Below are 23,068 nucleotides of genomic sequence, written 5' to 3'. Positions count from 1 at the left end.
TCCATTTAAATGCTTAATTAACTCATTCATTCATTCATTCATTCATTCATTCATTCATTCATTCATTCATTCATTCATTCATTCATTCGTTTGTTCGTTCGTTTGTTCAATTTTCTTTGGATTAGTCCCTTTATTCATCAGGGGTCACCACAGTGGAATGAACCACCTATTTAACTCAGCAAACAAAAAAGATGAAAATGACACTTAATTACCTAATAATTAAATATTTGAACCTGAATCCATGATTCAGAAAGCGGAGACAGTCAAAAATACACAACCCGGGCTCATTGTGGAAACGTAGCCCAGCGGACGTTTCTGCGGACCGCGTTTTACGTCCCGGGAGGTACGTATTCGAGCGTTTTTTTGTTTTCGCAGATCCGGGATCGCGGTGCGTTCGCGCCGGATCGAAAAAAAAACCCCAAAAAAAAGCTAAAGCCCCCGTCTTCGATTTCGACCGCGTTTTCGGATCCCGCCGCGTTCTCGCCCTTATTTTCCGGATTCCGTTTTTCGTCTTACCTGATTTCCGGAACCCGCCGTTCCCCGGACTCGATCCCGGTCAGCGTCCACCGCGGCCGGCTCCGGCTCGTCCTCCTCCTCCGGGGCCTCCGCTCCGCCGACGCAACGCTGTGAGCTAGGCGGACAAACTGATTGCGTCGGGAAAGCCCTCCACTCGGAGGCAAGCCGTCGGCCGGCGAGCGCGAAGAGGAGGGGCGGAGCGGCGCCACACCGCCCCGCAGCGTTCGCTCGAAAAAAAAAACAAACGCGGCCTTTACGTACCTCTGGCCACGTAAATCGCGGCCTCCAGAAACGTCCGCGGGGCTACGTTTCCAGAATGAGCTTGGATTGAAAATACATATACATTCAATCATTCATTTTCTTGTCGACTTAGTCCCTTTTTTAATCCGGGGTCGCCACAGCGGAATGAACCGCCAACTTATCCAGCAAGTTTTTACGCAGCGGATGCCCTTCCAGCCGCAACCCATCTCTGGGAAACATCCACACAAACATTTACACATACACTCATACACTACGGACAATTTAGCCTACCCAATTCACCTGTACCGCATGTCTTTGGACGGTGGGGGAAACCAGAGCACCCGGAGGTAACCAACGCGAAGGCAAGGAGAACATGCAAACTCCACACAGACTCCACAAACTCCTCACCAAAATACATATAATTGGACACTTAATATTTCAAAAAGTTCATATTTTTAAGACAAAATGTCTCAAAACACACAAAACGCATTTTTAGAGATAAAATGTAATGTGTGTTAATAATTAAAAATGTTTGACAAAACATCACAATATTAAACTGTAAAAAAATACTGTAAAATTCACAGCAACTTACTGGCAATTTTGGCTGCCAGTAAGACTGTAAATTTGCAAACGCTTTGTAAATGGATAACTACAATCATGTTGTATTGTTACAATACAATTGTAATTATTAATTTACAGTGCGCTTGTAAATTTACAGACCTCTTGGCAACCAAAATGTTAAAAATGATAGCATTTTTACAGTGTAAAATCACCCCCATACTGTAGCAACAGGCAAAAAAGAAAAACATATAACTATGTATGCAAACTGTTGTAATTCCTACATCGTTCACCTGATTTGGATGTAAATACTCTCAAATTAAAGCTGACAGTCTGCAGTTAAAGCACATCTTGATCGTTTTCAATCGACTGTGTTGGTGTATAGACCCAAAACTGTTAGAATTGTGTCTATAGCCCCTTTCACACATACAGACCTTTCCGGAAAATTGCCGGCAAAGGTTGTATGTGTGAACAGGTCCTTTTTGAAAATACCGGTAAATTCGTTCTGGCTATTTTCCGGAAAGAGAAGTTGTAACATTACCGGCAATTTGCCGGAATGCTGCGCTGTGTGAATGCAGAAGGAAGATTGTCGTAATAAGCGCGTGCACGTCTAGAACGTGCTGACGTGAGACGTCTGCTTTAGCCAGTCACAACAGTCAGACGCATTCACGTCCGCGCGGTTTGTGAGAATAAAAGCCTTTAAATATTTTTCCAGACACATTTAGCTGCTAGAAGATAGTCAGATCATGTTTATATGTTCTTCTTAATGCCAACTGTGTAAATAATCATCGATGAGATGCTTATGATAAGTCGTTGTTTGTTTACCTTCGAGCTTTGCGTGTGCCTGTGAAACAGCCTGTGAGCGCCTGCACATGCACAAATTATGAACATCTCGACATGAGAAAGTGATCCTGCGAAAGTTGTTCACAATATTAATCATCCACAGAGTTTGTAATTTAGTCAAATGTTTACAAACACAAGCGCAGCCGTTTAAAGCTCATTTGTGGTGAATGATGTCAGAATTTACCGCTATTTTGAAATGGATGTGTAAATGCTCTTTTCTGGAAATTTTCCGTAACGTCCTCGCCTGTGTGAACAGCGCTTTTTTGAATATACCGGTAAAGTCGTTCCGGAAATTTTCCAGATATTTACCGGTATCACTGTGTGAAAGAGGCTTATGTCTAAATATTTATGGACCAAACTGTATATGCTGAAATCAACTTAAATCCCTATTTTTAAATTAAATCTCATTTGACAGTTTTACAGCTAAATACTGACATTTAAACTGCAATTAAGACATAAATAAAAAAGGATTCATGCTTTTGTTAATATGCGATACATTGAATTATCAGTAACATTTCCTTACTAAATTCCAATCCTTCACATTAGTTACTTAATGTAGAAATTACATTTACATTAAACAGAATATTAAATTGTATTGATTCTGTCCTCATACATTAGGTTCATTTAAGTTCAGCACTAGAAGTGCTCAACTAGTAATAAAGAGGAAGAGTTAATTGTTCACTTGTCATTTGATCTGAGGGGAAATTACTGATCTGTCACATGACATTTACTGCTTTCATTTTGGGAGGAAGTTTTCAGAAGATAACCTTAACTCTCACTAATATCAAACAATTAGCTATGACTTTTGCATCAATAAACTCCTAATTTGCTGCTTATTAAAATTTAATGGCAAAGATAGGATTAGGGAAGTAATGTAACAAGAACAGGTACTTTACCAATAAGCAGCCAATATATTCATCAGTGTTGAACACTGATTACATTAAAATTAAACTGATAACTAATTACATTATTTAAATTGCATTTTAATTTCTTTTCTAATTACTTTGCTTGAAAAGCAATTTAATTACTTGACTTGGTATTAGAGCGACACGATGGCTCAGTGGTTAGCACTCACAACAAGAAGGTTGCTGGTTCGAGTCTAAATTCAACTAAAAAAATAAAAGAGCAAGAATTGTTTTACATCTTTCTTTCCTAATATTGTCATTTATCTAGTCAATATTAACAAAATCTCTTCAGTAATGTCAAAGGCCACAGTTGATATTTTGCATCAGCTCAGGAATGTTTACATGCTATACAGCTGAAGTCAGAATTATTATCCCCCTTTGAATTTTTTTTTTCTTTTTTAAATATTTCACAAATGATGTTTAACAGAGCAAGGAAATTTTCACAATATGTCTGATAATATTTTTTCTTCTGGAGAAAGTCTTATTTGTTTTATTTCAGCTAGAATAAAAGCAGTTTTTAATTTTTTAAACACCATTTTAAGGTCAAAGTTATTAGCTCCTTTAAGCTATCTATTTTGTTAGGCTAATAATTATGACTTCAGTTGCATTTATTTCAATCTTCAGCTGTTAAAACTTTTAAAGATTTACAAAAAAACATCATAATTCATTGCTATGTTATGACTGTGTCCATTATACATCACAATCAATGTTTTATGGCATAGGCCATGTTACGTCATCATACAGTACACTTCAGCGAAGCAGATCTCACTCACTCATTCCTGAAATGTAATCTTCAAAGGCTATTTTTACACGATGGTTTTCCATGGATGTTCAAATCGCACGAATAGCCTGAGAAATTCAGATGCGCTCTTACATAACGGCCAAATGTCCAGTGCTCGGCATGCTGGGTAATCTGATAATGCAGTCAAATGAGCTTGTTTCTTCCCATTGTTTATCCACAAAACACCAAGGGTCAGCCAAGATCCCTCCGTCTGACTTCTGCCCAGAATAAACAAACTCGCATGCAATAACAGCCATGAATCTCTCCATCAAAACACTCAATTACACACGCAGCTATCTGAGCCTACATGCATTAGATCCTTCGCATTGAAGAACATTCCAGATGTTTGATGTCATATTGGTCTTTGAGCTTCAATCACACTAGGGTATTTTCCATTATATCTATTTACACAGGTTTGAAATCAGCGCATGGTATTATTAAAGCAAACACTGTTCAGTTCACAGTTTTTTATTTATTTATTTATTTTACAGTTTTTACAGTGTGATTGTCACTGATAAATTACAGTACTCTTGTAAATTTTAGGCTCTGTCTTCATGGCAATGGATTTGTCAATCTGCAAAAGTTTAATATTTCAGCTATTGTCCACAGGACAAAAGATTGCCAGTGTCACTGCAAAAAATGCTTTTCGTACCTAGTTTTTGTCTTGTTTCCAGTCCAAATACCTAAAAATTATAAAATCAAGAAGCATTTTTTTTAAAAATAAAAACATATTCACAGAAATTAAGTGAGTTTTTTCTTAAAATAAGCAAAATAATTGGCCAATGGGGTAAGTAAAATAATCTTATTTCAAAGCGAAAGCAAGAAAATTTGTCAACCCATTTGCAGGTATTTTTTTCTTGTTTTAGGCAAAATGTTACAATAACAGAACCATTGCCATCAGGATGTATTTTTAAAGGTCATCCACACCATTCACATTACTGTAAGTTTATAATGCTAAATATATTTGTGTCCACGCCAGCAAACTGTCCAACCGAGGCTCATTCTGAAATCATAGTCCAGCGGACGTTTCTGGAGACTGTGAAATTCGTCCCGGGAGGTACGTGCGCAGTGCGCGCTTTTTCGTGTCTCAAACGTCTCTCGCGAGTGCCGTTCGTGCCCGCGCTGTTGTTGCATCAACCCACCAGAGGCCGCTGTCTGACTGACCGAATGATTGACTGCGCGACCGGCCAATCGGCTGACCCACCCTCCTCCTTCCCTGAACCCAACCAGTTTTACCGATTGACCCGCCCGCCCGCTCACTTCCCTAAACCCGAGCAACAATTTAGAAAAGCCGTCTAGAAAAAGAAAAACCCTCATCTGTTTTTCAGTTTTCACCGCGTTCTCACCCTGTTATGAACTCGTTCGCTTTACCTGGTTTCTGGAACCGCTCTTCCCCGGACTCGAACCCGGACGCCTTTGTCAACTCCTCCTCTCTGCATCTGAAGTCCGCTGACGCACACGATGAGCTGACCGGACAAACTGACTGCAGCGGGAAAGCCCTCCACACGGAGGTAAGCGATCAGCCGGCAAGCACGAAAGGGAACCGTAGCGTTCGCTTAAAAAAATGAAATGCAGCCATACGTACCTCCCGGGACGTATTTCGCAGTCTCCAGAAACGTTTTTAGAATGAGCCTGGGTTGAAACTGTCACGATCACCAGCGATCGTAACTCCGTAGATCGCTGGTTTGCATGCACAATCACTATGGACTACAAATCCGCCATTCATGGACTACATTTTCATACATGCACACCGCTCACACACACATATGCTTCCTCATTCTGACTGATTACACTCGCGCCATTGGAGGATTGTCAAAGACTGATTACACACACTATTTAAGCAGCACATACACTCGCTCCCATCGCCGAGTCTTGTTTACGCAAAGTGACATTACAACGCGTTTTCCTTGTCTTGTTTTTCTCGTGTTTTGACCCTAGTCTAGTTTGTCTTTTTGCCAACCACGAGTCTTTATACATCGGTTTGCACCCGTATTGACCATTGCTTGCCTGGCATCCTGAATAAACCTGCATGTGGATCCGAACTCTGCCATTCCCCGGGATTCACAAACAATACCAATCTGCTTATTTTTAGTTTATGGTTTTCTTCTGCCATTACCCTCTTCTAACCAGCAGTTGTCCTCGGTATGCTACTAGCACATCTGACCAGTAAATCCAGCTTGTGTATCAATCTAATCAAACAGTAAATTTAGAGATCACAATCAGTGCAGTAAAATAAAAACAACACAAATCATTTTTCCCCAGCATTTTCAAAGACTCTGAAACTATTGGATATCTGCGGTACTATTAGTTTGCTTTGCATTTTTTGGTAACACTTTATTTTGATGGTCTATTTGAGTATTAGAAGACTGTCTGCTTAATATCTGCTGATACTGCTCCTTCAACTGACTATGAAACTTTGCAAGTACATGTCAACTGACACTAAGCCTAACTTCAACCCTAATTACAACCTAACAGTCTACTTATAATTTAATTAGTTGGCATGTAGATGCAATGTAGCTTAAATTCAACAAACAGACCATCAAAATAAAGTGTGACCCATTTTTTTTTAAATATCTAGTTAAAAAAAACATAACACAGTTGAGAACTGGGTTAGTAACTGAAATGCGATGTTAGAAACTCTGGACTATGGACCAGGCTTTGATGGCCGATGCAATCGGATACAATATCAAGGTTGCCGACAGACTGTACCAAAAAGCTTAGGATGGGGGATGGCGGGAGGAGTTTTCCGGGAGAAATAACAAAATGGGAGGTAGGTGGGAGTTGGGTCTGAAATAGAGGAGACTCCCGGGAAAAATGGGAGTGTTGGCAGGTATGGTCTAACTGGTGAATATAAACAGACATCAAATATACGGAATTTTTTTTTTTTTTTGCAGTACATGCACAAGTTCATCTTTTCGTTTGGTAAAACACACAATATGTGTGACTCATGCACCACATGACCAGCAGGTCTGGCATTATGAACCATGAACCAGCAGCAGGTCACAGGACAGGCCTGATCTAATGGCAGTGAGAACAAAACGAGTCGCATAAAACCACACTAAAAGTGAGTAAATCCCAACTGGAAGCAAAAAAATAAATAATATCACCCACAGTCATCGCTTTCAATAATAACTAAGACATTTCCATTCTCGGTGTGGACTTGTGGGCAGTTTCCACAGTCTTCAGAATCCTGAGAGACTGATGCACCTCAGGCAAGACCCGCAGTAGGACTTACAACAACACATGAGCCCTGCGTTACGAATGAGCTCCATGAGGGAAGTGCTGATAAAGACCACCAACACACTAAGCTGAAGCCAGCGGCGGAGGTTACATAATAAAACCCTCAATAAAGACAAACAGACTCCAGAAGTTGAGGCCTACGGAGTGCTTTCACAACCACAGCAGAAGCCGAATGAAACAGTGACACAAACCGAACATGAAAGCTCTATGACTTTTAAATGAAAAGCAAATGGTGTTGATTGAGCATAGCCTTCATGCTCCTGTTTATTAATAAATGATAAAGGTGTTTCTCAGGAAGGATGGCTTATTTATGAAATTAAATCATGAAGGAACTTTAGGCACATTTAAAAGAGACCAGAGATGTATTAGCAGGGATGGCTCAGGACATATTGGAATATGGCTCTTTTTTTTTCAGAAAACTCACAATTTTATTAATATTATAAAATAATCTTAGCAGGACAGCCAAATTAACCGCTTTAAGTTTGCATGTTTTACCCGTGTTGGCATGTGTTTTCTCCGGGTGCTCCGGTTTCCCCCACAGTCCAAAGACAATCTATAGGTGAATTGAATAAACTGAATAGTGTGTATAAGTGTGAATGTAAAAGTGTATGGGTGTTTCCTAGAACTGGGTTGCAACTGGAAGGCCATCCTCTGTGTAAAACATATGATGGATAAGTTGGCAGTTCATTCCACTGTAGTGACCCCTGATGAATAAAGGGACTAAGCCAAAAAGAAAATGAATGAATGATTTATTTGTCTCTCTTGTTGTTTGCATTGCAGTCCCTCAGTCTGTTCTGCTACTATATATTGGTTTTGTTTGTGGTATGCTGTTTTGTTGTGTTTTAACCCACTGGAGAGCTGAGTTACAAACTGAGCTTCAACCTTTCCTACAAATGTTTCCACAGAACATGAAATGGGCAAACAGGAACGATTCCCTTCTGAAAACACGAGATATTTTATCAATAGTCTCGCATCTAAAGCAACAGCATCAGTTTATGCAATTGTGTTTAAACCTCTTGAGAAATGCCAAAGGGGGCTCTTGGGGTATGCGATCATAGAAATGAATGATAGAAATGGATAGATGAAACGGATAGATGAAAGATGATAAAAGCAGATAAATCGATCAAATATGAAGACACTGAACTTTCACTGGGGCAATGTCTGGGTTATTTCTGTTCTTCAAGTCGTTCTTCAACGTTTGGCATAACAACGTCACACTCTTTGTTTGATTGACTGTGCTTTTTTGAATATGAATATGCAGCAGGAGGTCAACACTAATATGCGTTAAATTACAAAAATTGTGCATCTCCTTGCTTTCCAACATATTCAATAAAGTGAAAACATTTGTTACAATTGAGTTCATTTAAAAGCAGACATAAGCTTTCAGCAGACTTATGCTTCAATGACAAAAAGTAATGACAGACAGTCAACTTCTAAGTGTATTATTTAACAAAAAAAAAAACACAACATTTTATTTTTAATATGGGTGGACAAAAGTAACATATACACTGTAAAGTAAATATGTATACCAGTTAACTGTATGATAAAAATCTATCAAATCAACCTTCTGCCTCGCTACAATCCAACCCGCTCTTTAAGATCTCAAAACTTAGAACTTCTGGTATTACCCAGAATAGCAAAGTCTACTAAAGGAGGTCGAGCCTTCTTATTTATGGCTCCTGAACTCTGGGATAGCCTTCCTGATAATGTGTGAGGCTCAGACACTCATTCAGTTCAAAACTAGATTAAAGGCAAGAAAAACACTTTACAGTTTTTAAATATGTATAACACTTAACTGTATGATAGAAATCTACCTAACCAACCGTCTGTCTTGCTACAATCCGACCGGCTCTTTAAGATCTCAAAACTCAGGCATTCTGCTGCTACCCAGATTAACAAAGTCAACTTAAGGAGGTCGAGCCTTTTCATTTATGGCTCCTAAACTCTGGAATAGCCTTCCTGATAATGTGCGAGGCTCAGACAAACTCTATCAGTTCAAAAGTAGATTAAAGGCACAAGTAAGAAAAACACTTTACAGTTTTAAATATGTATAACACTTAACTGTATGATAGAAATCTACCTAACCAACCGTCTGTCTCGCTACAATCCAACCCACTCTTTAAGATCTCAAAACTCAGGGATTCTGGTGCTACCCAGATTAGCAAAGTCTACTTAAGGAGGTCGAGCCTTCTCATTTATGGCTCCTAAACTCTAGAATAGCCTTCCTGATAATGTGCGAGGCTCAGACAAACTCTATCAGTTCAAAAGTAGATCAAAGGCACAAGTAAGAAAAACACTTCACAGTTTTAAATATGTATAACACTTAATTGTATGATAGAAATCTACCTAACCAACCGTCTGTCTCGCTACAATCCAACCCACTCTTTAAGATCTCAAAACTCAGGGATTCTGGTGCTACCCAGATTAGCAAAGTCTACTAAAGGAGGTTGGGCCTTCTCATTTATGGCTCCTAAACTCTGGAATAGCCTTTCTGATAATGTGCGAGTCTCAGACACACTCTCTGAGTTCAAAACTACATTAAAAGCACAAGTAAGAAAAACACTTCACAGTTTTAAATAAGTATAACACTAAACTGTTTGGCAAATATATAATCAAGCTTCTGTCTCGCTACAATCCAACCCACTCTCAAAACTCAGGGCTTGTGGTAGTACCCAGAATAGCAAAGTCTACTAAAGGAGGCCAAGCCTTTTCATTTATGGCTCCTAAACTCTGCCTTCCTAGTAATGTGCGAGGCTCAGACACACTCTTTCAGCTCAAAACAAAATTAAAGACAAGAAAAACACGTTACAGTATTTAAATACTGGATGTGCAACACTTACAGTATCATTCATTTTCTTGTCGGCTTAGTCCCTTTATTAATCCGGGGTCGCCACAGCGGAATGAATAGCCAACTTATCCAGCAAGTTTTTACGCCGCGGATGCCCTTCCAGCTGCAACCCTCTGGGAAACATCCACACACACATTCCCACACACACTCATACACTACGGACAATGTAGCCTACCCAATTCACCTGTACCACATGTCTTTGTACTGTGGGGGAAACCGGAGCACCCGGAGGAAACCCACGCGAACGCAGGGAGAACATGCAAACTTCACACAGGAACGCCAACTGAGCCGAGGCTCAAACCAGCGACCTTCTTGCTGTGAGGCGACAGCACTACCTACTGCGCCACTGCCTCGCCCCACTTACAGTATCTGTATAACAAAAACAGACTATTTTGACTTTCTTTGCACTTACTTTAAAAAAGACAGCTCAGATTGCCTGGAATACAGTAGACCTCGGTTATTTAAACTTTTATAAGTTTCCTAGATTTTCCAAAGAGGAGTTAGAAATCAAGCGAACAGTGCTGTGGGAATGGAACAACATAGGAAATGTTGAATTTAAGTTTAAAGAGTGAATAGGAAATGACAGAATTTTCATTTTTTTGAAATGAAAGTGTAAGAGTAAATATAGAGACTAAAGTGTGGCTTAGTGTGGTAAAAGTAACCCTGGCTTACACCATCAAGTGCACATTATGGAGAAAATAAAATGCAGCAGTGCAATAAATGCGGCCTCCTCCACTATAACCACTATTTATGACTTTTAATAACGGCAGGACTTCCTAAACGGGAATCACAATAAAATCTCCACACGTATAATTATCTGCAGACCAGAGCACATCTCCAGCCATGTGTGTGTGCGCGTGTGAGCAGCAGAGATGATACTCGCTCAGTAGGGAAGAGGTGGCGGCAGCTCACAGGAATGTGTTCACTGGAGCGGCCACAGGCTGGCACACATGACCCTCACCCACACAAACCCCATCACCACTACTGCAAGCATCAGGGCAGACATCTGGCACTTAAGCTCCCTCATACCTGCTGCCTGCCTGTGTCCTGCTGCGACCCTGAGTCCTCCAAAAACACACACACACATATATGCGTGCAGACACGTGCACACACATCTCCGTAGATGTAATATATTTCATACTGCAAAAGTGCTTATTATATGGTCTTACACTACCAGAACACCCAAACACAACCCAAATGCTGGACTCGTGCTGTAAAATGTGTAGAAGTCCATCTATTAGCCTAATGACGAAACTAACAGCATGGTCGAAGGTTAAATGCATGTTAGCCTTTTCTAGTGCTTCTGAAAAGAATTTTGTTATTTATTAGAATTTATTTATATTCGTTTTTTTTAGCTGCAAATTTAATCTGACTCCAATTTAAGTGATCCTAAAATTTAGACTCTATTTCTAATTGTAAAACGAATCACATTCATCATTTATGACTTAATTTAGAGTTTTGATTCATATCTGTTCCCATACTCTTCAGTTAAACGTTCATTAGGTCCAAACACCGCTCTACGCCCTGGGTTTGCGTATTTTTCTGAATGACACATTTCCACACTTCCACATTTGTGTTTTGAGACACAATCTCAAAACTTAGGACTTCTGGTAGTACCCTGAATAGCAAAGTCTACTAAAGGAGGACAAGCCTTCTCATTTATGGCTTCTAAACTCTGGGATAGACTTCCTGATAATGTGCGAGGCTCAGACACACTCTATCAGTTCAAAACTAGATTAAAGACAAGAAAAACACTTTACTGTTTTTAAATATATATAACACTTAACTGTATGATAAAAATATATCTAACTAACCTCCTGTCTCGCTACAATCCGACCCACTCTTCAAGATCTCAAAACTCAGGAATTCTGGTGCTACCCAAAATAGCAAAGTCTACTAAAGGAGGTTGAGCCTTCTCATTTATGGCTCCTAAACTCTGGAATAGCCTTCCTGATAATGTGCGAGGCTCAGACACACTCTATTAGTTCAAAACTAGATTAAAGGCAAGAAAAACACTTTACAGTTATTAAATATGTATAACACTTAACTGTATGATAAAAAATATATCTAACTAACCTCCTGTCTCGCTACAATCCAACCCACTCTTTAAGATCTCAAAACTCAGGCATTCTGGTGCTACCCAAAATAGCAAAGTCTACTAAAGGAGGTTGAGCCTTCTCATTTATGGCTCCTAAACTCTGGAATAGCCTTCCTGATAATGTGCGAGGCTCAGACACACTCTCCGAGTTCAAAACTAGATTAAAGACACAAGTAAGAAAAACACATTCATCATTTATGACTTAATTTAGAGTTTTGATTTATATCTGTTCCCATACTCTTCAGTTAAACGTTCATTAGGGCCAAACACCGCTCAGAGTTCTACGCCCTGGGTTTAGGTATTTTTCTGAATGACACATTTGAATCTATTATAATCCATTTATCAATTATTATATAATGCATTTATTTGGATTATTAGCATTTTTTTCTATAAAAAATATTTTACATTAAAAAACATTTTATTATAAAAAGTTAACTAACATTACACTCAAAATTAATATATATATATATATATATATATATATATATATATATATATATATATATATATATATATATATATATATATATATATAAATAAATAAATAAATAAATAAATATATATATATATATATATATATATATATATATATATATATATATATATAAATATATATATATATATATATATGTAAATATATATATATATATTTATTTATTTATTTATTTATATATATATATATATATATATATATATATATATATATATATATATATATATATATATATATATATTAATTTTGAGTGTAATGTTAGTTAACTTTTTATAATAAAATGTTTTTTAATGTAAAATATTTTTTATATATATATATATATATATTATGTTAGTTTAACTGGTGTCCAACGGTGTGCGGCTTAGTTGTAACACCCTGTCACAACTAACCCCGCAGTGTCATATTTTCCTCAAAACTGGGTAGCAGTCACTGTTTTGTTTTTCATCTTTTAGCCTAGAAGACGGTGATCACAACAATATAAGATATAAGTTCATACTTTCACTTAAAAAAATTACTATTATAAAAAAAAAAAACTTTTATGCTGCAAAAATGGTTTAACTTTTTCAATAACTGTCAGGAAGACGTATGTTGACATTGTGGGGAAAGTTACAGAAGCATGCTATGGTTAACCCTGAGCAAATACCTTAAAACTCAGTGTTACATTTAACCCTGTGTTACTTTGAGCCCCAAGCTCCCCTATACACACACACACAATAGGTTTTTGTCATGCTGCCCTCCAGGAACTGAGTGTGAGACGCAACCCTGCACAGTTTTGCTCCAACCCTAATCAAACACATCTAATCCAAATAATCAAGCTGTTCAAAAGAGTCTCCAACACCTTGATTAGTTGGACCAGCTGTGTTTGATTAGAGTTGGAGTAAAACTGTGCAGAGCTGCGGCCCTCCAGGAATTGAGTTTGAGACCCCGTTTACACTAGTGCGTTTTAGTTTTAAAACGGCGTTGTAGAATGAAAACGATCCGCGTCCACACTCGCGTTTTAACCAGCGTTTCTGAACAGCTCTCCGTCCACACCAAAACGCTGAAAACGCACATCACGTGACCACACACACACTCTCGGGCAAGCGCTCCAGCATTTCTACCCAGATGAGAGCTCTGCTTGTCGGACTGCTCATCAAGCATCTCCCGCTGGATCTAATCTCCCTATATTTGCTAAACGTGATATTTCATTCATGTTGTTGTCTTTATCTAACGACATATTCCCTGACTTTGATCATTGGAATCTATTAAGTTACTTGTTCACGGGTAACATGTTTTGGTTAAGCGCAAAGATAAGTTAATGATTAATCCAGGTACATTGACTGATCGCTTGCCTTTATTTCCTACAATGTATAAACTTATTGTATGTTATACTTTTATAATTATCGATTATTAAAACTGATATTCAGCAAAAGAGAGGGTGCGTTTCGTATTTTCACTGAAATTGAAAGGAGGCAGTTCTTATAGGCATATATTCAGCACGGCGCTTCAACATTTCTGCTGTCTGTTAAGTTGCTAATATTAAAAAGAAAATAGGCAGTTCCTTAAATCATGTTTACATTTTATTGTTGAGAAAGTGAAACAACGTAGCCAAGGTGATGTGAATGAAGTTATAAAGTACACTGTTCCCTTTGAAGATTTACCCGTGTCCTCTGTATGTTTTCCATATCAAACTGAGAAAAGAGACAGCAGTCTTGATCAAACTTGCGAAGTCTTAACTTACAAGAAGAGGATGCGAGACTAAACTGTGTGTGGGCTACTTAATATTCAGGAAAAGCCCCAATCAGATAGGCGAACGTTTGCAGCCCCGCCTCCGTTTTCAGATGTATCCGTCTTTCCCCATCCACACTGAGACGGAGCAGCAGCGTTTTAGAATGAAAACGGCCTTTCCAGCGTTTTCAAAAAGCTCCGTTTTCGGCGCTCGAGAACTCCGGCGTAGTGTGGACGGTTGGCGTAACCGTAGCAAAACTTATGCGTTTTCAAACTAAAACGCATTAGTGTAAACGGGGCCTGAGACCCATGTTTTTGTGCTTTATGGGGACTTCACATATCCATAATGATCTTTATAATGTACAGTCTGCATATTCCATCGTCCTACCCAAGCCCTACCCCCAAACTCAACTCTCACAGGAAACATTCTGCATTTCTACATTTTCAAAATACTTCAATCTGTGGGATTTATGAGCCGTCTTCCTCATGGAGACCAAAACACATCCCAACAAGGTCAACAATGACTGATCTTGCTACTTGAAAAGACATTTGGTCCATATAACACGAGAAATACAAAGACCACACACACACACACACACACACACACACACACACACACACTAAACCCACTCAACCCTAAACACATGGTCGGTCATGGCAGCTTAATTTTAGCTGTCAGTTTGTGGAAAAACATCATCAAAGTATTATAAAATCTGAGTAATAAGACTAATGCGGATTTCTAAGGATCATGCAAACAGATAAAAATAGCAACATATTAAGTCAGTTATTATTATAATGACGTGGACCCTTTAGTTTGACATAAACTTAAGTATTTGGGTTTCAACCCTTGTGTAGTGTTCAAATGTACTAGCCTTTTGTTATGTTAGGGATGAAAACATCCCCTGCATTAAACTGCTGTAAAAATGCATTTGATAAATATTTTGTATTTAAATTTATTTGGGTAATTGTTAATCAACCTCAGTTCTGATCAAAACTACTAAATTGTTTAGAAAATTACAGGATTTTAACTCTTTTATTTCTAAGTTCACAAATGATGTCACTGAAATGGTTAAAAACACACACACAAAATGATATATTTTCAATATAAAAAATTAGTTGTGGACTGGATTGTTTTTACCTTTTATCACGGTCTTGGACATGTGAATGATTAGTAACAACATTGGTTTGATGCACTGTTAGATTTTCATTTTTGGTGGCTGTTTTTGCCACATTGATTTCAATTATAAGCTCATTTGATGCTGCATAAATACACAGTCTTGTTTTTGTTTACTCCGTGTAGTTCTGAAAGCTGAGATGCATATTTTGATTTAGCAAAGGTCACTCTCACACTCTTAGACACAGACACAGACTTTAATTTGCTGTTATACTCCAAATCAATCAATCAATCAATCAATCAATCAATCAATCAATCAATTAGTCTGTCTGTCTGTCTGTCTGTCTGTCTATCTATTTATCTGTCTATCTATGTATCTATCTATCTATCTATCTATCTATCTATCTATCTATCTATCTATCTATCTGTCTGTCTGTCTGTCTGTCTGTCTGTCTGTCTGTCTGTCTGTCTGTCTGTCTGTCTGTCTGTCTGTCTATCTATCTATCTATCTATACATCACATTTCAGGGGAATACAGGTCAACAGGAGGTAGCATTTAGAAAAAGGAAGTAAGATACATTTCAGGAGAGGGAGGTGGAAAAAAAACTCCCTCTCACCTTGCTCTTGAATTGGTGCAGTGTGAGATCAGGGAGAAAAAAAACCCGGCAGTCAAGCACATAAACACATAGACATAACATTGCAATAAGAGAGGGCGGGCATCCAGTCCTGCAGCTAAAAAGCGCTGGTCACAGACCCACCTACCTCCTCCAGTGGGTAAAAGCACACGAAGGCGTGGGATGAGGGGCTAGGTGGTGATTGTCTATCTGTAGCTGTGTATGTGTGTGTATAAGCCTGTAGAGTCCAACAGGTATCCTTGACAGGGAGCAGGAGTTTCAGAGCGTCTCCTAATCTTGCTATCCGGGAGAAGTTGTTTTTCTCCAGCTGAAGCCAGAAAACACAGGGAAGCCGATAGAGAAGAAAAGGATTTCAAATTTAGGTCGATATCTGCCAATTTCACAGATATTTAATGTCCGTCACTCGTCTCCAGGTCTGGACAAATCTTGTTGCAAAGCTGCTAGTTTCACCCCGATGTTTTCCAATTTGTGGTCTAAGATCATAGTCTGTTTAGTAGCAACCCTGCTCACCACCGTTTCTATCAAGTCGGCTAGCTTGGTGGGGTTTTGAGCAGCACTGACCACTTTCATCAATCGTCATTTCCCCAGGGCCCCGCATATGTCCATCAGCAGAAACCCTGTTATCAAAGTTCTGAATAGATAGATATCTTCAATATCCTCCAAGGACAGAGCAGCCAGGCACACAATGCACCATTTCTCCCACCCGTCTATCATTTATCCAGCTGCAAACGTCCCGGCAGGACAAGTGGGCTCTCCCAAGCCCAAACTTCTCGTCAAGAAGATGGTGTTAATTGTGTTCAGAGACCAGTTGATCTAATCCATAATTCCTTATTCGTTTGAATAACAGGGCACGGAGAGCCTCAGAGACAGAATATGACGCAACTCCTTAACCCTCTTTACTTTTGTCCGCAACAAACCCCCATACCCTGCTCTTCAATTACATCCAAGACACCTCTACATCCTCGGGTAACATTCTGGGACCTCGCAACATGCCGGGACCTCGCAATTCACAAATTAAGCACTGATCAACAGTAAACATTACAAATTTGACCTCATCCCAACATGGAAAACCACCAGCAATCAAGTTTTGTAGGTTTTTGTAGGATTACAAGGTTTTGTAATCAAGAAAAAGTGGTTATAATGGCAGTCAATGGGGCAAAAACAGCTATTAACTGTAAATTAGGGAGACAAAATGAAAATAAATCAAAAACAATGCATCAAAGGCAATGTTGTTTCAAATGTAAAAATACAGTCCACAACTACTTTTTTACATTGAAATGTGTCATCTTTTTCACAAAATCAGTGATATAATTTATGAATTTGGCAATTAAAGAGTTAAAATCCTGTAATTTTCTAAGCAATTTAGTAGTTTTGATCAGGACTGAGGTTGATTAACAGATTTATGCAAAAAAAAATAAAATAAAAATAAATAAATATATATATATATATATATATATATATATATATATATATATATATATATATATGTATATGTATATAAATCTGATGCATTTTTAAGCAGTTGAATTTAGTGGACGTTTTCATCCCGAACATTACAAAAGGGCAGTAAATTTGCCCAGAGTGTATTGTTTTTTAAAATTGGCTTCAAAGTTTTTTTGTTTAGTTTTTTTCATTCAAAGCATTTTCTCAAAATATGTGTCAAATTAAGATCACCAAAACACATTCTGCTAGCTGAAACAAAGAAAGGGGTATGGCCAAATTAAAGGGCCATGACACCCCCCACTTTCGGTTAAAGTCTACTTCAGAATTTTTTCAAAAGATGCATGATTAATGGGCGTGGAGCTCCGCGAGCATCGGGCAGGAGTGGGCGTGGCCAGCAGGGGAGAAGGGGAGTGAACAAAGCTAGCTCACAAAATGAGACAAACCATGAGACGCATGAGTTTATAGTTTACAAAGTTAAAATGCAAATAAATAAATAGTGATTTAATGTCCTGCTACATTTGTTATTCGTAATTTCATACACACATAACCACAATTCATATAATTATAAAGATAAGTATGTTCATGTAAACCGTATAAATGGGGACTTCTCCCTCAATCCCAGTATCCAGCAGACCCCGTATGCAGCAGGTCTCCTGACCTGTCTATTTTAACCATTAGCCCTGCTGGTAATCTGGAGAATTTAGGCAAACACAGCAGCACGGCGATGTGTCTGAATGTGAATGAACTCCTGATGAAAGACAGTGTCCGCCATTCTCTAATTCTCGTGCTGCTCTCCTGACAAAAATGCTTGCAGCACTCACACAGCTTTGCTGTATGATCGGCCCTGATAAGATCGCGGGGGAAAACATGCAACAAACCCCGTGGATCATGCAAACAAACACATACGAGCCTTCATGAACGGCTAAATACTGTGCTTGGGTCCGTGACGTGTCTCACAGCTCGGGCTTGACTCTGGCAGGTCTCATGAATAATTAAGCAGCCGGCTCTTCTCATAGGATAAGAAAACTCTGCTATGAATAATAATGAGAAACCGACGCGTCATCATTGCACTTGCAGTGCTGCGCTACGTCGCCGATTTTGATCCCGCCCCAAAAATCATTTTAAACCCGGAAGCTGAAATTAGCTGACAAAAGCTCAAAATTATCCAGTTTTCCCCACAATTAAAGCTGACAGGTGCTAACGTTGTCTTAACTGATGCTCAACACACACATCTGTTAATATAAAAAAAAAAGTTCTCCAGGGTGTCCTGAACCTTTAAGACTCAAAATCACCCCAGAGTAGATGAAAACATCCCCAACAGTACATAAGGGTTAAACCCATAGAACCTGTTGTGTCCAAATTATGAACATGATCAAAACTTTGCTGAAATGCTGGATTTATTTGTAATTTGCACATCTCTCAGTCATCACTGTATCGCATTATATAACAATCAGAAACTTTAAAGCTTTTATCAAACTATAAAAAGCTTTCGACTGCAGATAAATAGTCACCATTTGTGACCTTCTTCCTGCTGTGTGATACAATTTTGTTAGCTGTCATGCTGGTGCCAACACAAGTTTAGTCAAGCCAATTTGGTGGAATTAAGAGTACAAAAGACTGTATTTAGAAAATAGCTATGGTGAAATTTCATCTCATGCAGACGAATGGAATTTAATTTGATAATCATCCATATAATGTGAGTAAATAAACCCATACAGGGTGATATTATTATTATATCTTTAACAGAAATGGCTATTTTGGGGATTTCCCCAGTGCGTGCAGTTTTCTGACCTGTGACATGAAGTCTGTCTCCGCTGACCTCGATCTTCATGAAGATTCGTCCTCTGCGCTCAGTGTGGTCTGTCCCGCACAGACTTGGCACATTCATCACACACTGCTTATGAACGTTCATGTCACAGGCTGACAACAAAACAGAGAAACACTAGTAAATGCTTCATAATTAAACAGCAAAAATCACCCATAAATGATTCACAAACGGTTTCACTTTACATTTCGAATATTTAATATAGTGATGTCCAAATTTGGTTCTGGAGGGCCGCTGTCCTTCACAGTTTAGCTCCAACTTGCTTCAACACACCTGCCTGGAAGTTTCTGGTATACGTAGAAAGAGCTTGATTAGCTGGTTCAGGTGTGTTTAATTTGGGTTGGAACTAAAATAGAGGCTGTGTTTGAAACCGCATACTTCCATACTATATAGTACGCTAAAATCAGTAGGCGAGCCGAGTATGTCTGAATTCAAAGAATTCGAAAATCAGTAGGCGAGAAGTTACCAGATGACTTACTACTTCCGGCGAGATTCTGGAGTGTGCATCCCATGCACGCTGCACTATCCCATAATGCCCCGTTAGAGAATTCATGTATGGAAGTGAGGCAACGCAACTGACGCAGGTAGGTCACATGACCATGACAAACAGGCGGATGTAGTACGTCCGAATTCCATTCATAATTTTCACATTCATACTGTATAGAGCGTCCTTTTTTAACGGCCGGGTAGTATGTTCCATCAGCCATAGGCTCATTTGAGGTGCACCTTGCCTTGACTGCAATGTAAACGAGAGCAGGCGGCTGCAGTAAGAGGAGGGCTCAAAAATTACATCAGAAGTCGGACACTTCCAGAATATCGCTGCTTTGCTGCCTGGAAACGTCACCAGTGGTGGAGATCACTTTCGCATTTTCTATCACGGACGAATGACCTCATGAAAAAATACTATGGTGATTTAGAGTATATATTATAGTGTTTTTTCAATATTGGGATGGAGGATAATGTGCAGGCCCACACGGAATCTGCGCGCGCAGAATTTTGCAGATTTTCCGCGGAATTCCGCAGATTTTTAGCCCATTATTAATTCTGTTTATTTACTTGAGTAAATGTGTAAATCTGAATTTATTCAGTTTTTATTCAGTAATTTTTTACTTTTTATTTAATATATTAAGGTTTTAGTTATGATACTCCGCTGGATACTACCAAAATAATTCCGCAGAAATTCGCAGATTTTTACCAAAATTCTCCGCAGAAATGGCAAATAACGTCCGCAGATTCCGTCTGGCCCTGGTTATGTGTATAGTTGTTGTGATACAAGAGCAACTACAGAATTTAAATAAGCTATTTTTTTTTTTATATGGTTCAAAAACATTATTTTTACAAGGTATTTTTTTTTATGTGGGAGTGGATTCAATTGAAATATCACTGTTTTTACAAAAAGATGGTCAGAATCAGAGAAAATGAACAGCTCATTACTTAAAATGGTGTATTTAAAATATAAATCTGTATAATCAACATTGGTAAATGATAAAAGAATGACAAAATAAACCACTTATACAGCAAGAAAGCTTTCAAGAAATCATTTGGCTACATTATAAATTAAGTAGCTATAGCAAGATGCTTTTGAGTGACAAATGCTTGGTTGACATAAAGAAACTCTTAGGGGGCTTATTGTATTGACATATTAGGCCTATGTAATCTGCTTTTACTCCAGCCAGTCTAAAATAAATAGCCTAAGACTTTCTCCAGAATAAAAACTATTAGACTGTAGGAAATACTGTGAAAATGTTCTTGGTCTATTAAATATGACTTTTCACTTCACATGCATATGTTTGTGTGTGTGTGTGTGTTTTGTTTGCTACACCTCTTTCATTTCTCATATAAAAAAACACACAAAGATTACCTTTGTATGTATGTATGTATGTATGTATGTATGCATATATGTATTGACTTTCAATGAAAGTCAATCCAATACATTTGGATGTTCTATTGAGGGTCTTAAACGATATTTCATTCGAGGTTGATTCAGGTAGCTTTGTTGTTCTTGTACTGTTGGATCTCACTGCTTAGAGAACACGCTGGCATCCAGGGTCTGGCCTTGGATTGGTTCTCCTCAGATCTGAAGGATAGAACTATCTCAGTTAGTTTGGGAAACTCTTCTTCATCTGTCATTCAATTAATGTGTAGGGTTCCGCAGGGCTCAATCCTGTTTTGTTTTCCCTTTACTTACTTCCGTTAAGAAAATTTTTTGAAAAGCATAAAATGCCATCTATATGCTGATGACTCTCAAATCTACTTCCCTATAAAATCTAGGGATCAATCCTCCCTTCAGGCTTTGATTAATTGTTTGGCTGATGTGAAATGTTGGTTAGCAAATAACTTTCTCCAACTGAATGAAGACGAGTGTGAATTCATTGTTTTTGGCAAAAAGGTTCTGATTCTAATGGCAATCTGTCACTGCTTCCTGGGAAAATACATCCCTCTGTAAAGAGTCTTGGTGTCAGCTTTGACTACTAGGTAGGTCTTGGTTTCTATTGAGAATCATTTGAATTGTGTTATGTATTGTACCATGTAAAAATCTAAGTGTTCCAAATTGCTTCTCCTGCACTCACAGAGTTGGAAATTATTACAATTGACATTTGACAAGTGTTAGATTTGACTTTTTATTCCTTTTAAATAACACCCACTGATAAATCACTCAAAACATTCAATATCCTGCATATTTTAATGGAACTACAGACCTTTTTTTTGGAGTGTTTTTACAATGTGCTTCATGGAGAAAGGTGTATCAATTTGTGTGTGAGACAGAGTCTAAAGTTGACACATGGAAATGGGAATTTGCAGTTGTATGTCGTTTTAGAAAGGTGTGGATGAGCAGATTGCATAAACGTGCTACTATTCCCACACAAATTACTTCAATCTGTTCTCATTAAAACCTGTGATAACATTCCCATTAGAGCCACAGCATTTGAAAGGAAGTATTCCGGTTCAAACGAACCAGGCATTCAGTATATGCAAGCTACAGATTTAACCACACTTGACCTCATTATGAATGAGAAAAAGCAGAACGCCATAAATTTTGAGTCACGCTTTGCAATAAGGTTCCAGTAGTTCATGTTAGTTAATGTATTTATTTACTAACATGAACTATTAATAATACAGCATTTATTAATCATAGTTCAGCTGTTATTATTAGATTGTTAAAATTCAAAGTTGTGCTTTAAATTAACATTATTCTAGGGTGTCCTTGTTACACATGCTCCATGTACTTACTATAGTAATTACGATTAATTACACATAATTACAAACAACTAACCATAAACCTAAACCACATTCTAACCCTATATGGAGCTAATAATCTGCCAAAACAATCTAAATTTGAATTGTGTCAAAAAAGTGTAATTTAATAAATCAGATTTTTTATATGTTGTTAATTTTTTTTATTTTTTATTTCTCAACTTAAATTTGAATTTCTTTATTTGAATGCATAACATCTGAAATGTAAGACAACAGAATTTTTTATGGCTGCATTTTTTTTTTATAGACGCATTTTTTTTGTGTTCTGAATTCACAGACTGCATGCACCTAATTTGTAAAAACAAAGAACATCAAATTCAATATTCTTAAATTCAAAACCAGAAATTCAGATTTAGCAGAAGGTTGGTCAGGGGTCATCAACAGGGAATAGTAGAAGATCACTGAAAAGTCAAGCTGAGATTCCCTCGCCTCTGCTTGATTCATAATTATGGACGAATTACAGGGTGCGACTTGCAAGAGTGGGGTTAGGGTGGGGAGAATTTGGTCTGGAACTAGTTAAAAATACATGTTTTTTAATCTACATATTGTCACGATCGGTGTTGGGGAA

The 23,068-nt window shown here is 38.1% G+C and overlaps 1 protein-coding gene across 5 annotated transcripts in view; it reads right to left on the bottom strand.

The window, feature by feature from the left end:
- prkcab (protein kinase C, alpha, b) overlaps positions 1-23,068 on the bottom strand; it is a 317,535-nt gene that overhangs the window by 76,991 nt on the left and 217,476 nt on the right. For all 5 annotated transcript variants that reach the window (XR_012401256.1, XR_012401258.1, XR_012401257.1 and 2 more), the window contains exon 5: positions 19,212-19,340. Coding sequence is in view for 2 of the 5 variants with exons in the window: in XM_009299810.4 (XP_009298085.1) it covers positions 19,212-19,340 (129 nt within the window). In the remaining 3 variants the exon portion in view is untranslated. The remainder of the gene's footprint in view (positions 1-19,211; positions 19,341-23,068) is intronic.

Source organism: Danio rerio, chromosome 3 (genome assembly GCF_049306965.1).
Source record: "Danio rerio strain Tuebingen ecotype United States chromosome 3, GRCz12tu, whole genome shotgun sequence".
Taxonomy (NCBI): Eukaryota; Metazoa; Chordata; class Actinopteri; order Cypriniformes; family Danionidae; genus Danio; species Danio rerio.
Note: the sequence above shows the minus strand (reverse complement) of the source record. Positions and strands in the feature narration are given on the sequence as shown.